The 14,689-nt window shown below is 40.1% G+C and overlaps 1 protein-coding gene across 5 annotated transcripts in view; it reads right to left on the reverse strand.

Moving 5' to 3' along the window:
• Nucleotides 1-585: 585 nt before the first annotated feature.
• CCDC25 (coiled-coil domain containing 25) overlaps nucleotides 586-14,689 on the reverse strand; it is a 48,056-nt gene continuing 33,952 nt past the window's right edge. For 4 of the 5 annotated variants that reach the window (XM_008150843.3, XM_054717602.1, XM_054717600.1 and 1 more), the window contains 2 exons: nucleotides 10,157-10,202; nucleotides 586-3,933 (listed from right to left, as the gene is read on the reverse strand). In XM_008150843.3, coding sequence (XP_008149065.2) covers nucleotides 3,904-3,933; nucleotides 10,157-10,202 — 76 coding nt within the window. In that variant the 3' untranslated portion in view covers nucleotides 586-3,903. The remainder of the gene's footprint in view (nucleotides 3,934-10,156; nucleotides 10,203-14,689) is intronic. The other variant, XM_054717601.1, reaches the window with a different exon arrangement.

The raw sequence follows: 14,689 nt of genomic DNA on the forward strand, positions 1-14,689 counted from the left end.
AACCTTAAATCCCAGAATTCTAGCTAAGGCCATTAAAACCAAAAGGATGCAGGTATTGATTGCCCTGATTAGTGAGAAATATAATCTAAATGCCAACTAATAAATATTTAAGAATTCAAATATGCCTTTACAGCTGAGAGAATGTTTCTGTGGCTCCCTCTACCACAATACCTCTCTGAGTGACGTTAGAGTAAGCACTACCACAGAAGGGGTGAATGTATAAACAGAACACAGGTCTGGAGCCACTACCTTCATCAATGGTACCATTCCAACAAGTCTTCACGTTGGCAGCCTCACCCTGGTCAAGACCTCAGGCAGAACCCCGGGGGTGGGGGGAGGATATCAAATTGTAAACTTCAAATCCTGACCCTTGCACTCCAGATTCCATGGTTCTCTTCCTGGAACCCTTGGGCAATCTTCGCTTTACTCTAATTGGATCTTCTCCTTCAAAGAAGCAAAGCCCAGTTTGAAGGTATCATGTCAGGCAGCCAAGAACCTCCTTCTCCCTACTTGCACATCCCTGAGACTGAGTCTTGGAGGAGAAAGGCGAAAAGTGAAAACCCACACACATACACACACACTTGGTTCTACTCAAACTATAAGCTTTTATTATATTTTATTACATTTTACATATCATTCATCCAGGACATGGTAAACAGGCAGTTGGCACCACCTCATCTGTGAAATGACACAATGCACATCAAGTCTCTTGCTCCAGGCGAGGCCCACGTGTGTCCGGCAGAGAAGAGCTCCCACTTGGCGACGCTGGAATGTGAGCCTGTTGGTGCCAGCTGTGCTGTCCTCACTTCTGGGTCGTCACATACTCGCTGGGCCAAGACTGACATTTAGCTTGGACTTTAAGTTTTGAATTTTACACTTACAGTTTGATTGTTTCACAATCTACTTTAAAATCAAAAGGTCATGCGCGCATTCTTCTATGATCATTCTGAGTATGGGACTTGTTACACACACAGTGCACACGTGCTTCAAATCAAACAGAGAAAGAGAAGGCTTCAATATCACAGCTCAGGAAGACTGGACAAGTGCTCATGTCTCCATCCTGCTCAGTTTTTCCCATAACCTGTTCCAGCCTGGCAAACGGGCGTCCCCTCTTGGACAGATGGGACAGCGGGAGGAAGCGCTCTGTTTTTAAACTGGAGGCCACAGCTGAACTCTCCCTTTCTAATCTTGCTGTATGCGTGGCCCCCCTTCCTTCCTGAGTGGGGAAAACCATTGGCACTAAACAGTAAAAACAAACAAACAAACAAAAAACCTCACCAAACCCATGCTTTAAGAAGTTAAAATAATATAACAAAAGATATTGCAAGGGTTCAACTACAGCCTATGGCCGCCTGCTAATGTACAAACCTTCCATGTTGGTAAACTTCCCAAGCACAGTGACAAAGCTCTCTTGCCCAAAGACTGTGATCTAGATCCACAAAGGCGTATAAGAAACGAATTCTAAAGCTACAGGAATATAACAGAGCAGTTTGTGAAATAAATGACAAAGTGAACCTCACCTGCATGCAGATCTAACAGAGTACAGAAACTGGAGACAGTTGGAAAGAGAAATCCTCAGGATGTACAAATCTGATCACGGGCACAGCTCATAAAACACCACTGATTGGGAATTTTCCGATAGGAAGTTTAGGAAACATGCCAGCGGCAAGAAATGAAATGACTTCAGTGCCAAGAGTCTGACCTGTGGACACTGAACCAATGTTCTCGAAAGAAAAGAAAAGATCCTTGCTTTCTCTGGGACCAAGAGACCCGAGGGGAAAACTCCCCAGCACACAGGCAGAGGCAGCGGCCGGAGGAAGTCAGCACAGAGCAGCTGAAAAGGCTTGAGCTTCGAATCAACTTGGAGAATTCAGAAGAGAGGCCCCTGACATTTAAAAGCTGAGAGTTATGGGACATTTAAAATTTGGACCCTTGAGTCTCTTAAACTACAGCAAAAATACATATAGTTTCCAAAAGCTCTATCTACATATGCTGTAATGTGGGGTACAGAGGAGTCCTTCAGAAGCAGTAGAAAGTTGAGGTGACACAGGTGACGCCGGAGGCAAAATCCACCCCTTTTCAAGGTTGCAGCAATGTTAAACAAGTGCCTCCAGTAGCCAGGCAGGACAGCACAGGTACCACTCCAGGTACCTACACCCGCATGTCAAACCTAAGGCCAACATGAGCCAAATAAATAAGGCATGCAGCCCTCGGGCCATGAGTTTGACGTGCTTGACCTACATCCAATCAACAGTGTGCCTGGGAAAGGTCATCCACTTTGACCCAGTGGGCCTCTGGGGAGAGATGCATCTATCAGTGACAGAGAAGATACACTTGTAGAACTAGCCAGATTGAACCTATGATAGATGACTTTTTTGTTTTGTTTTTATAGCCAGAGACCCTCAAAACCAACTTGAGGATAGGGATAACAAGCAAATTCTAACAGTCTTTCCAAATTAAAAAAAAATATTCTTTATTATTATACGTATATTTAAATCACAGAACTCCAGGCTGAATATCATTAGACAGACACACACACACACACACACAATTAATTTCTGGAATAGTCTCCCATACTCTGTCTCAAAATTTGGCCAACTTATGCCTCAGGGAGTTTTCCAGTTCAACCCCATACCCCAACGTGAGATAAATAGAAACAGTGAAGTCTTCTGGTTTTAGCCACAGTCCCAAGGTGCTATTACAGATAGATCTGTTGGAGGTCACTGCTGCTGAGCTAGAACAAGAGTAAGATTGCTGCACATACGGTTCTGGGTGTGGTTAAAACGTGGATTTGTATGCCTCCTGGCCTGCAGGCTTTGTTCTTTTGTTTCTTTCTGCAGGGGTTCTCTTACACACTTCAATAAAAATATATCTTCTATTCAGAATCACACTGGAAAGCAGATGGTTTGAATGAGTAGTCCTGTTACATAATAAATTACTGAGTCTACAATGGAGAAATCTGAACTCTGGGTTACAACTCAAAATAAATATTATTTCAGGGTAAATAAACAAATTACTTGGCTGGCTAGTGAAATGCTTAATTCTTTTTAAAAACATAATTACAACGTGGACTTTTGCTTTATGCTGTATTCCAAGACAAAACCTACATCGATTCCTAGAGCCCTCCTTCGATTTCTCCCCTCAGTGCTGAGACTTGAGTCCAGGGCCTGGAAGCTGTAATCTCTGTGGCCTGGGTTACTTGGTGAAAACTGCCACACAAGGCCAACCTGGATTAACACCAACTATTTCTTTAAGTCTGATGGTGCCTAGAAGGAGGCCCTCACTCCGACAATAAGGATGTAGAGTGTGGAAGCTAGGGCAAGCTGACTGCTGAGGACAACTCTGCTAACTGACTTAGACAACACAATGGAACATGAATGAAAATATCACTATCATCTTCAAAACTCACTATCATCTTTTTCTAATCGGGAAATCCAGGGTGAGAGGAACATTTCCTATATATTGCTCACCAATACATTCTCCTTAATAGAAGTGAAGCTATTTTAAGAATATAAAAAGCTTTTCAAGACATCTGTTTTCAGGGATCAACCACAGTACCAGAAATACTTTTCAGAGTAGTTCGTTCTAAAGTCTATTCCAAGAAAAAGGGCAGCCAACTTTCGTGAGCTACCAAGACAATGTTCGCGCACAAATATTTTCACTTTCCTAAAGTTATATGCCGTCTTCAAGTCCAACTATATCTGATATATATATATACACACACACATATACATATCTGATCCTTTTCTGTCAGCAAAAAAAGGAACACCTTTAAAAAAACCCTCCCAAGTTGATATTTGTATAGACTGAGGTTGTTTGTTTTTCATAACTCAGAACATGGATGACATCAAAACATCTGCAGTTGTCCCTAAATTCACATCTTTAAAAGGTCCATCTCTCCATTCACATGAATTCATCTGAATCATTGCCGTCCTGTAGGAAACAAAAAAGTGAAACAAAAAAGTCTTCAAAAATATGTAACTCGATTTATAAAATTTACAATTAATTCTTAAGTAACAAGCCTCCTTATGCCTAACTGTAGAGTTCAAAAAGAAAAAAGTAAAATAATTAAACTCACTCATCAGTTCTCTATCTTAAATTGTTTAGAATAGACTGTTAGCAGTTATATTCTCTAAGGTGTCATTACATGGCCTGGATTACACGACAGGTGACCAATTATACCCAAACTATGAAATAAGGCCCAACCAACTGAGTATAGGATGTAACAGAAAAATGCAATTGCTCCTTCAACAAATATGCCAAATAATATGAGATCAAATATTGCCTCAACATTCTTATGCCAACGATGCTGATGAAATGCAAAAATACTTTTGGCCTAAATTTCACTATTTTGAGCTTCAAGGTTGTCACATTATTTGTGGCTTGCAGGTGGGTTTGATTTGTTTTAACTAGGAAAAGTTATTAGGAAGTTATTAAAGTTATTAGGAAGCCATAGGCTTTCAAAGTTAGCTGGCTTGACAAGTTTTTGATAAAAAAAACATACATGATGGTAGATAAAGGGACTGATTTGATTGTGTGGCTTACAAATAAGTCTTGAAAAACAAAAATAGAGCCCAGACCCTTTCTGAGATACTGCATACACTAAGAAACTGCTCTGGCCAGTTGGTGTGGCTCAGTGGATTGAGCGCTGTCCCATGGACCAAGAGGTCCCAGGTTTGATTCCCATCAGGGCACATGCCTGGATCATGGGCTCTATCCCCAGTAAGGGGGTGTGCAGGAGGCAGCCAATGTTTCTATCTCTTTCTCCCTCTCCCTTCCTCTCTATCTAAAAATCAATAAAAACAAAAAAAATAAACAGCTCGGAGGGCCAACATTCACTAGTAGTGTAAGTTCTGGTACATTGGCATGAAAATGTCACTTGTTTCAGCTTCTCTCATGTTCTCACCGTATGATACCTTAGCTGTTAGAGAAAGACTTAGGTTTAAAGTGATACATGGTTTTCTCCTTAACAGCTCTTATTTGAGGTGGGTGGGCAAATATGAGATACAGGGAAAAAAACAAGGGTTTCGCCCTGACTGGTTTGGCTCAGTGGATAGAGCGTCAGCCTGCTGACTGAGGGGTTCCAGGTTCGATTTTGGTCAAGGGCATGTACCTTGGTTGCGGGCACATCACCGGTAGGAGGTGTGCAGGAGGCAGCTGATCGATGTTTCTCTCTCATCGATGTTTCTAACTCTCTATCCCTCTCCCTTCCTCTATGTAAAAAAAATCAATAAAATATATTTTAAAAAACAAAAACAAAGGTTTCTGTGAAGTCTGGTGTAACTTCCAGTTTCACTCAGTAGTTTTCTGTGAGCTTCTCTTCAATTAGCAAAATAAACTGAGGCCATAGTTTAAATGCCTTAAATAATAATTGTACAAAGAGCACACTAATGCCTGTCTTGTATGTAAACTCTAGAACTGTGACTGCCCTAGAGTCCTAAACTGAGTAACAGCATTAGAGAGGTTGAACGAGTCATCCTATATCTCTTAAGGTGAGTTTTAGATTGCAAACACCGAGAATGAAAAACTCACCAATAATATCCAAAATATATAAGGAACTCATACAGCTTAACAGAAGGAAGACAAACAATCCAATTAAAAAATGGGCAAAGGATCTAAATCAAGCATGTCAAACTTGCAACCCACGTTTATTTAAATAAGGCATGCGGCCCGCCAGCTGCGAGTTTGACATGCTTGACCTCAATAGATACTTTTCCAAAGTGGACATACAGATGGCTTAGAGACATATGAAAAAATCCTCAAAGTCACTGATCATCAGAGATGCAAATTAGAGGTAACATCTCACACCTGTCAGAATGGCTACCAGCAACAAGTCAACAAATGACAAGTACTAGTGAGGATGTGGAGAAAAGGGAACCATAGTACACTGCTGGTGGGAATGCAGACTGGTGCAATATTATGGAAAACAATATGGAGTTTCCTCAAAAAATTAAATATGGAACTGCCATTTGACCCAGTGATTCCACTTCTAGGAATATATCCTAAGAAACCCAAAACACCAATCAGAAAGAATGTATGACCCCTATGTTCATCATCGCAGCACAATTTACAATAGCTAAGATCTGGAAACAGCCCAAGTACCTATCAGTAGATGAGTGGATAAAAAAGCTGTGGTACATTTACACCATGGAATACTATGCAGCGGTAAAAAAGGAGAATCTTTTACCCTTTGAGACAGCACGGAGGGACCTGGAGAGTATCATGCTAAGTGAAATAAGTCTGTCAGAGAAAGAGAAGTTATCACATAATCTCACTCATATGTGGACTCTAATTAACAAAATAAACTGATGAATGGAGTGGATCCAGAGACCTGGAAGCATGAAACAGAGTGTGGAATCTCAAAGGAAAGGCGGGTGGTTGGGAGATAATTAACCAAAGACCTTGTAAGCATATATGCATAATCCATGGACACAGACAATACGGTGGTGAAGGCCTGGGGCAGGGGGATGGACTGGAGGGGGTCAATAGAGGAGAAAATAGAACATATGTAATACTTTAAACAATAAAGAATTATTAAAAAGGAAAGAAAAACTCACCAAGATAATTTAGGTTGGTGACAATGAAAATGCATCATTCCCCATAAAGGCTGTGAGTTACATTTGCAAAGAGTTCCCATGTGTCTGAGAAACTATTTTAGGATTAGAGTAACTTTTAAATATATATCTGAACTCCAAACCTTTATTAGAATAATATTTATATTTTAGACTCCCTTTAAGAGTCAATATGTTTTTCAATATAGCAAAACACGTCTCCTGTTATCCACTTATAAGATGATGAGCACATAAAATGTTAAAAGTAATTGTTATGGTTCCTGATACCAAACTTAGAATGGCTAGAAAGAAATTATAGATTGAAGAGAACCAATTTAAATAGGAGAGCACAAACTCAAAAGTGAAACCAACTTAAGAGTTGAAGACTAATATTTTTCCCACTTGTATAAACTAAATTAAAAATTATATTACATAACAGCCTTTAACTGAAAACTGACTGATCATGTTGCCAAAATGGACCATAAAAGGTCTGTATCTCCTTAACAGAAGATGATCACAGGAGGATTAAAGCTTAGTCTTTTGAAGTACAAGAAAGGCTGTAAGAGTCCTTCCACTGCAAGAAATGATCAAAACCACACAAAACCTCCTGGGAAACGTGAATGTGATTCAAACCTGGAGCTCAGGGACAGGGGCAACAATAACAGAGGGAGAGGAAAAGCAGGATTAGTAATCCTTTGGTCTACAAATCTGATGTCCTAATCCTAGAACTTTGTTTTAGATTTTTTAAAAACTATATTTTATTGATTTTTTTACAGAGAGGAATGGAGAGGAAGAGGGATAGAGAGTTAGAAACATTAATGACAGAGAAACATCGATCAGCTGCCTCCTACACACTCCCCACTGGGGATGAGCCCGCAACCAAGGTACATGACCCTAATCAGAATCGAACCTGGGACCCTTCAGTCCGCAGGCTGACGCTCCATCCACCGAGCCAAACCGGCCAGGGCTAATCCTAGAAATTTTAACATCTGTTGATAATCAGATGCTATTTGTATATACATGTACATTCATTTGTGTATGTTTACTTCATAATTCCATAACATCCAAACTTTAAAAATCCATAATGATGGGAATGAAAATTCCTAAAATCATAATATAAGTGCCAGATTTCTGCTGGAAAGTAGCCCCTGAATAAGAGAAATCTTCAATAAGCAACTACCACCACAACAAAGACATGAGATTTGGGGAATGTTAAAGACTTCCGTTGAACTGTTAAACTACTTTAACAGTTTCAAGAAATCTAACAACAGTTTCCAGAAGGGATTAAATATTTCTCATCTGTTGGAAGCTGCCCATTGCCTTCACTAGCAGAGGTGTGGACAGGGAACTCGGAAGGCTGGTCAACCTTGAGGCTCTGGCAAGGGTCAGAGCCATACACCCACTGTTTAGTAGAGATAAAGGTAGCTGAAGCAACTTCCACCTTTCAGTCTTATGTAAATCCTTACTGATAAGATAGTTTGCCTGTTACTGGAAATTGCCTGCCTAAGGGCTATGGGTGGATCCCAAACCTGAATAAAAGGGATCGAAAGGCCAGACCAAAGCTGAGTCCTCCCTTGGGCTTCCGCCTGGCCCCCAATTCCCAAATTAGTATTTTCTTGTTTAGTCTCTTTCATTTGTGTGCGGCCTCCTCCACAGCCCAAACCCTGAACCTGAACCTTGAACCGTACGCGGGACGTGGGGGGTACACTCGAAACTGGCAGCCCAACGTGGGGCACTCGCACTCATCTTTTGATACTGACACTTTGTGGGAAAACAGCAACGAAGGACTATATGAGTAAGAAATAATAATGACCATTCATATTTACAGAGTGACTAAGTCAAGGAAGAACTTGCATATATGCCCTAGTATAAATTTTTGAACAGCCCCATGAGGTAATATGTCTCCTTTTTATTGCTGATGGATACACCCTCAAAGAGGTTAAATAACCTTATTAGGCTTTTTCAATTAGTAAATGACAGTTTACGTCTCTAAACTTCAAATTCAAGGCTCTATTTACTTATATAATGCTACTCTGGAATCGTTCAGGAATAAATTTTAAAGATAAATCTCTGACTCATAAAGAAGCCTCATAAATTTAGTTCTTCTAGGAATAAAGATATTCCTATTACATCTAGAAGGATATATTGTATAGATATGAACAAGATGTAAAATCCTATTAACAATTTCAATTCATGCACTAAATATGGCGTTTGACTAGATGATCTTTTTTTTTAAATACATATATTTTATTGATTTTTTACAGAGAGGAAGGGGGAGGAATAGAGAATTAGAAACATCGATGAGAGAGAAACACGGATCAGCTGCCTCCTGCACACCTCCCACTGGGGATGTGCCTGCAACCAAGGTACATGCCCTTCACCAGAATCGAACCTGGGATCTTTCAGTCTACAGGCCGACGCTCTATCCACTGAGACAAACCAGTCAGGGAGGGCTTGACTAGATGATCTTTGAGGGACCTTCAATTCTGTTAATAACTTTCAAGTATTAAAGCAGTGCTGTTTAACAGTATTTTCTGTGATGATGGAAATGTTCTATTTCTGCACTAATATGGTAGTCCCTGGCCACATGTGGTCAATATGACTAAGAATCTGAGTTTTTAGCCCTAGCTGGCTTGGCTCAGTGGATAGAGCGTCAGCCTGCAGACTGAAGGGTCCCAGGTTCGATTCTGGCCAAGGGCACATGCCTGGGTTGCAGGCTTGATCCCCAGTGGGGGGTGTGCAGGAGGCAGCCAATCAATGATTCTCTCTCATCATTGATGTTTCTATCTCTCTCTCCTTCTCCCTTTCTCTCTGAAATCAATAAAGAAATATATTTTTTTAAAAAAAGAATCTGAGTTTTTAAATCAAATTAAATTTTAATCAACTTAAATAGCCACATGAAATCATGCCTAGTGTATTAGAAACACAAATCTAAAGCACATATTTGTAAACATTCAATATAGCAAACATATTCACTCAGTTTTATTTTGGGCAAAGACAATTTAATAATAGCTCAATTGTGCTACCCCCAGACATTTCAAAATAAACTCTGGGGAAGATAGTACTCGTGAACAATAATATGTCAGTAAATAACTAGGTGCTAATGCTAGAAGATCCTTTCAGTACGATAAGATAGACTACCATTTCTCTTTAATTCAGGTCTTAAGGAACATGAAAACAATCAATGTAGTCACTTAGACTACAGATAAGGTCTTAGAATTAATACTTGCGTTTTATTTTTTAATCAAAGGTGATAATTTTTTTCTCAATTATAATATAGAATGTACAGTCACGTTCATATAGGACACTAATAAATAATGGCACTCTTGCATGCTTGCAAGCAGGACAGGGAAATGAATGAGAAAGCCCTGTAAGTACTAACAGACCCACACTTCACAACAGACAAGGAATGACACAAGGTGACCTACTCAAAAACAAACCCATGAGGAAGTCCACAAGGAAGGAGAGGCAATGCCTAATAGAATCCACCTGAGTGTTCTATAGTTGTGCAACATGTGAGTCAATATTGGCCAGTAACTCAATTATTAATAACTCTTACTGAATTACTTCAAGGCACAACATTAGAGCAAATAACTTGAGCATACCTGATTTGAAGACATATTCTCAACTTTCATTAGTGATGAATAGCTCCTAGAAGAAAAAACACATTTAAAATAAGGTTACCCAGCTGGCAAGAATTACCGAATATTACATGTATCTAGCACTGCTGAGGGTCTTTCGAAAACAAACAAAAATACAATCCCTGCCCTCAAGGAGACTACAACATAAAAAGGATAAATATCTACAAACAATAAGATGTACATAGCACTTTCATAGTTTATGAAGCACTCACTCCTACTCAATAACTGTGTGGAAGGTGGCATTATACAAGTGAGGAAATTCACCTATAGCCAAGGGCAGATATGTTTCATATATCCATATCCAACTCATGGTCTTCCCCACTATAAAAAATTATTGGTGCCCTGGCTGGTGTGGGTCAGTGGTTAGAATGTCAGCCCATGCACCTAAGGGCCTCGGGTTTGATTCCTGGAGCTGGTTGCAGGTTCAATCCCCAGCCCCGGTTGGGGTATGTGCGGGGGCAACCAATCAATGTGTCTCTCTCACACTGATGTTTCTCTCTCTCCTTCTCTCTCCCTCCCTCCCTCCTACTCTCTCAAAAAAAAAAAAAAAAGAAAAAAAAAAAGAAAAAATATCATTGGGTGAAGATTAACAAAGCAAAACAACAAAAAGAAAAGGTTGAGCTCTTTTCCAGTATCCCCTACCTCAAAGAACTGCATTGCTACCCATATTCCATTCCACAAACCAGAAACCCAGGAGTCATTCTTTTCCCCTGTCTCTCCCCTAAATTCAATCTATCTTCATTCAAATCCTGCCATTTTATCTACAAAATTTCTTGTCATTGGTCCACCTCTCTCCACCTCCACATCATCACCACAGTCCAAGGTACCACTGTCTGTCACATGAACAACTGAAATAGCGTCCTAAGTGGCCTAGCCACACCCACCTGGGTTCCCTTTCCAAAACACAAAACTATCACACTACCTCTTGCTTAATGACCTTACAAAACTCTCAGGATGAAGACAAACATGGTCAATGAGGCCCCGCATGGACTGGCACCCTGACCCAGTGATCACTCATGCCAGATGCTCCAGACATATGTGCCTACTTTTAGCACTGTGTTTTGCCTTGCTCCCTCCCACACCGGGTCTTTGCATACATGGTTCCCTCTACTAAGAGCTCTCTTTCCATCCCACCTCTACCCCCACTCCCTTTAACCAGCAAACAGTTTTGATCTTAGCTCAAGAGTCATTGCATAAGGGAAGCTAATCTCAGTTACTTACTCATCTATAATATACTGACTAATCACCCACTGTATATGCAAAGCACTGGGTCACATATAAGGGGATACAAGGATGCATGTAAGTGCTTCTCTGAAAGAGCTTATTAAAACGAAGAGCTATGGCACAGAGCATTATTTATAGAAGGCAGCAGTAGTAGTGTGTCAGAGAGAAAAGGAGGTACAATTACAGCAGTCAATTCCACATTAGATTATATCATCCTTTTAACCAATGATCTCACCATTACTCTTCCTACGCGTTGCCACTAAACTCATCATCCTTACAAGTCTACTTCCTACTAATATCCCAAGAATATTACAATATCAATTACAACATGAAATTTTAGACTTAACAAAGCTTTTAATTCTTTTTAATTTCCCTCGGTACAACCTTGACTCTGGCCTTGCCAACTTGCTCATCCTTGCCTTATAGGCAGCATGGTACAGTCACAGTATGGACTTCAGAATTACAGGCTTGAGTTTGAACTCCTGCTTTGCCATTTATCAACTATAACCTTTCACATTTCACACATTAGCCTCCTTGCTGAAGTAACTTTTGCCTCCAAATCAAGTTCACATCAATGTTCAAACTGATGATACGTGTACCTGTGTGACTTGCCATTTTACTGGGTCTTGCACTTCTGACTTTAATCACCTGAGCCTTAGGTTCCAATTCTGATCTCCCAGACAGCCACTTTAAATATCCCTATCTCAGGTAGCCATATACCCTTTGTCTTTTCTGATCTGTTACTCACTTATCCTCTAATAACTACAATACCCTGACTCTTGTTTATTTCAACATCCACATGGTGAGCTTGATTCTGATGTTAATAAACGTTTGCCACAAAAGCCAAATAAGAGAATACAAAATTAAAATAGAACAGGTAAGCTTTCACTGGATTATATCACTGGATGTGACCACTGAGGACTTACAAAAACTTTAATATCATAACTTGTGGCCCAATATTTCGATTTTTGCAGCTTGAGCTTTGAAGCTGCTTACAAAGCATAACTTTGTCCTTCTGGGCTCCTACACTACCTGCAGAACCAACAGTCCCCTATGCCAACTGTACTGTTTGATAAATCATACTCTTCGTTATTGTCAATAAAAAACCCCACTCCCTATACTGTAACTGTGTGACCGAAAAAACCCTTTTGTTCAACATGCCTGGGCTGAAACTAGCACGTTGAGAAACACTTGATCATGTTACCTGTCATTTTCACCACTGAGTCAAGCTGACCGTTAAAAAGTCCAGTTGCCCACACCACTCAGAAAACAAAGGATGTAAGTTTGTGGTCTTGTGTCCCCTAGCAAACCATCTCTTTAATCATCAGCTCCTTGTAGCTTCTGCCTTCAAAAATCTGGCCCTATTTTTACTGCAGCCCCCCGATTTTAGAGAGTATTTTCAGTGCATACCTAGGGATATGTTCTCTGGTTTGCAAGTCATTATCCGAATAAACGTTTTAATTTCTCAAAAAGGATTCTCCAAACTTCTGTTTACATCACAAATTCAACTACTCAGATGAAACAATATTCCTATGATAGACTAAAGGGAGCCGTGGTCACTCTTTCCTAGCACGTCAATAAATGGCAGTATCTTCTGCAACAGGGGTGGGGAACATCCAGCCCCCAGGCCATATAAGGCCTGAGCCCTGCTAAGGCATTAGGGGTGAGTTAATTAAATGTTTGACCAAATATGGCAAGCTAATTTTTAAGCTGATAATTTTGTAAGGCCTGCGAATGATGTTATAAATACCCAAATGGCCCTTGGAAGAAAAAAGGCTTCCCACCCCAGCTCTTTAAGTTCAGATGCTGCATCTGTACTAAGGTAAGATTAGTATTTATCTTTACATTGACTTTATATCCACTCCTTTTCCATACTTTGCCTAGCTCTAAGCAATAACATCCTTAATCACAAGTTTGATGTGGTTTTTCTAATACTCATTTGAAATAATTACATAACTGTTAAAACATGTTCACGGACATACTATCTAAACTCATCTCTTGTGGTACCAGTGATATTCTTACCACACTTCGAGTGATTTGATCCTGAACTGTCAATTTATGATATGAGTAAATAATAAAATAATCACAAGAAGAAGAAAGAAGAAAGAAGAAAGAAGAAAGAAGAAAGAAGAAAGAAGAAGAAGAAGAAGAAGAAGAAGAAGAAGAAGAAGAAGAAGAAGAAGTAGTAGTAGTGACTGTGTCTATGGCAGACTCACAGGTACCAGCCTAGAACAGCGGTTGCCAACCTTTCGGACCTCACAGACCACCAGTGGTCTGTGACTACCGGTTGGCGACCGCTGGCCTAGATGACTTCTCCAAATGCTCCTCTCTAAAACCAAATGTAGACTGAGAGAAAGACATTCTGCTTCTCTAATGCCCCAGGCAAGATCACTTCCAAGGCTCCAAATCCTGTCAAAACCTATGTTGAGTCTCTTCTGCTACTTTCTCTTTATGTATGGCTTCCAGCATAGCAGGTATGAAAAGGAAATCAATATGTGGCTTCCTCCTTATACCTAACCCTGTACAAAGATTCTCTAAACTAAAACTCCTAGATCTTAGGCTGAGGGCAAGTGTGAGCTAAAAAAATAATGTCTAGCCCGGCCGGTGTGGTCAGTGGTTGAGCATTGACCTATGAACGAAATTGACCTATGGTTCAATTTCTGGTCAGGGCAAATGCCCAGGTTGTGGGTTCGACCCCCCAGTAGGGAGCATGCAAGAAGCAGCCGATCTATGATTCTCTCTCATCATTGATGTTTCTATCTCTTCCTCTCCCTTCCTCTCTGAAATCAATAAAAATATATTTTCAAAAAACATATAAAAATTTAAAAAATACTGTCTATAGAGCTAACGAACAGAATGGATAAGTAAGAATATGTGAAGTCTAAGGGGAAATTTTCATTATTGTTTAAATGAATAAAATGATTAATAGAATGTGTTAATATACTTCTACTCTCTAGCCTTCACACTTTGGCACCCTCCCAACAACCCAAATATTTCTAAAAACTACCTAAAAAACGATGACCTTTATGTAGATCTGTTTACATGACCGATCAGTATCCTACCTGCACACTGAGGACAAGGAGTAAAGCGCTTATTACCAAGAACAAAATGGAGCTCCAGGGGCTACTGTTCTTTTCATCGGAGAAGGAAGGCAGCACCTTCTTTGCTCTTTGTTTTGCTCCATTCATTCTGAGCAGAGAGCTGATGGATATGATCCCGACTAGAGCTCAAAGAACTTCCATCCACTTCTCCCCCGCCCCCCGCAGTAGAAAT

Source organism: Eptesicus fuscus, chromosome 6, assembly GCF_027574615.1.
Source record: "Eptesicus fuscus isolate TK198812 chromosome 6, DD_ASM_mEF_20220401, whole genome shotgun sequence".
NCBI classification, from domain to species: domain Eukaryota; kingdom Metazoa; phylum Chordata; class Mammalia; order Chiroptera; family Vespertilionidae; genus Eptesicus; species Eptesicus fuscus.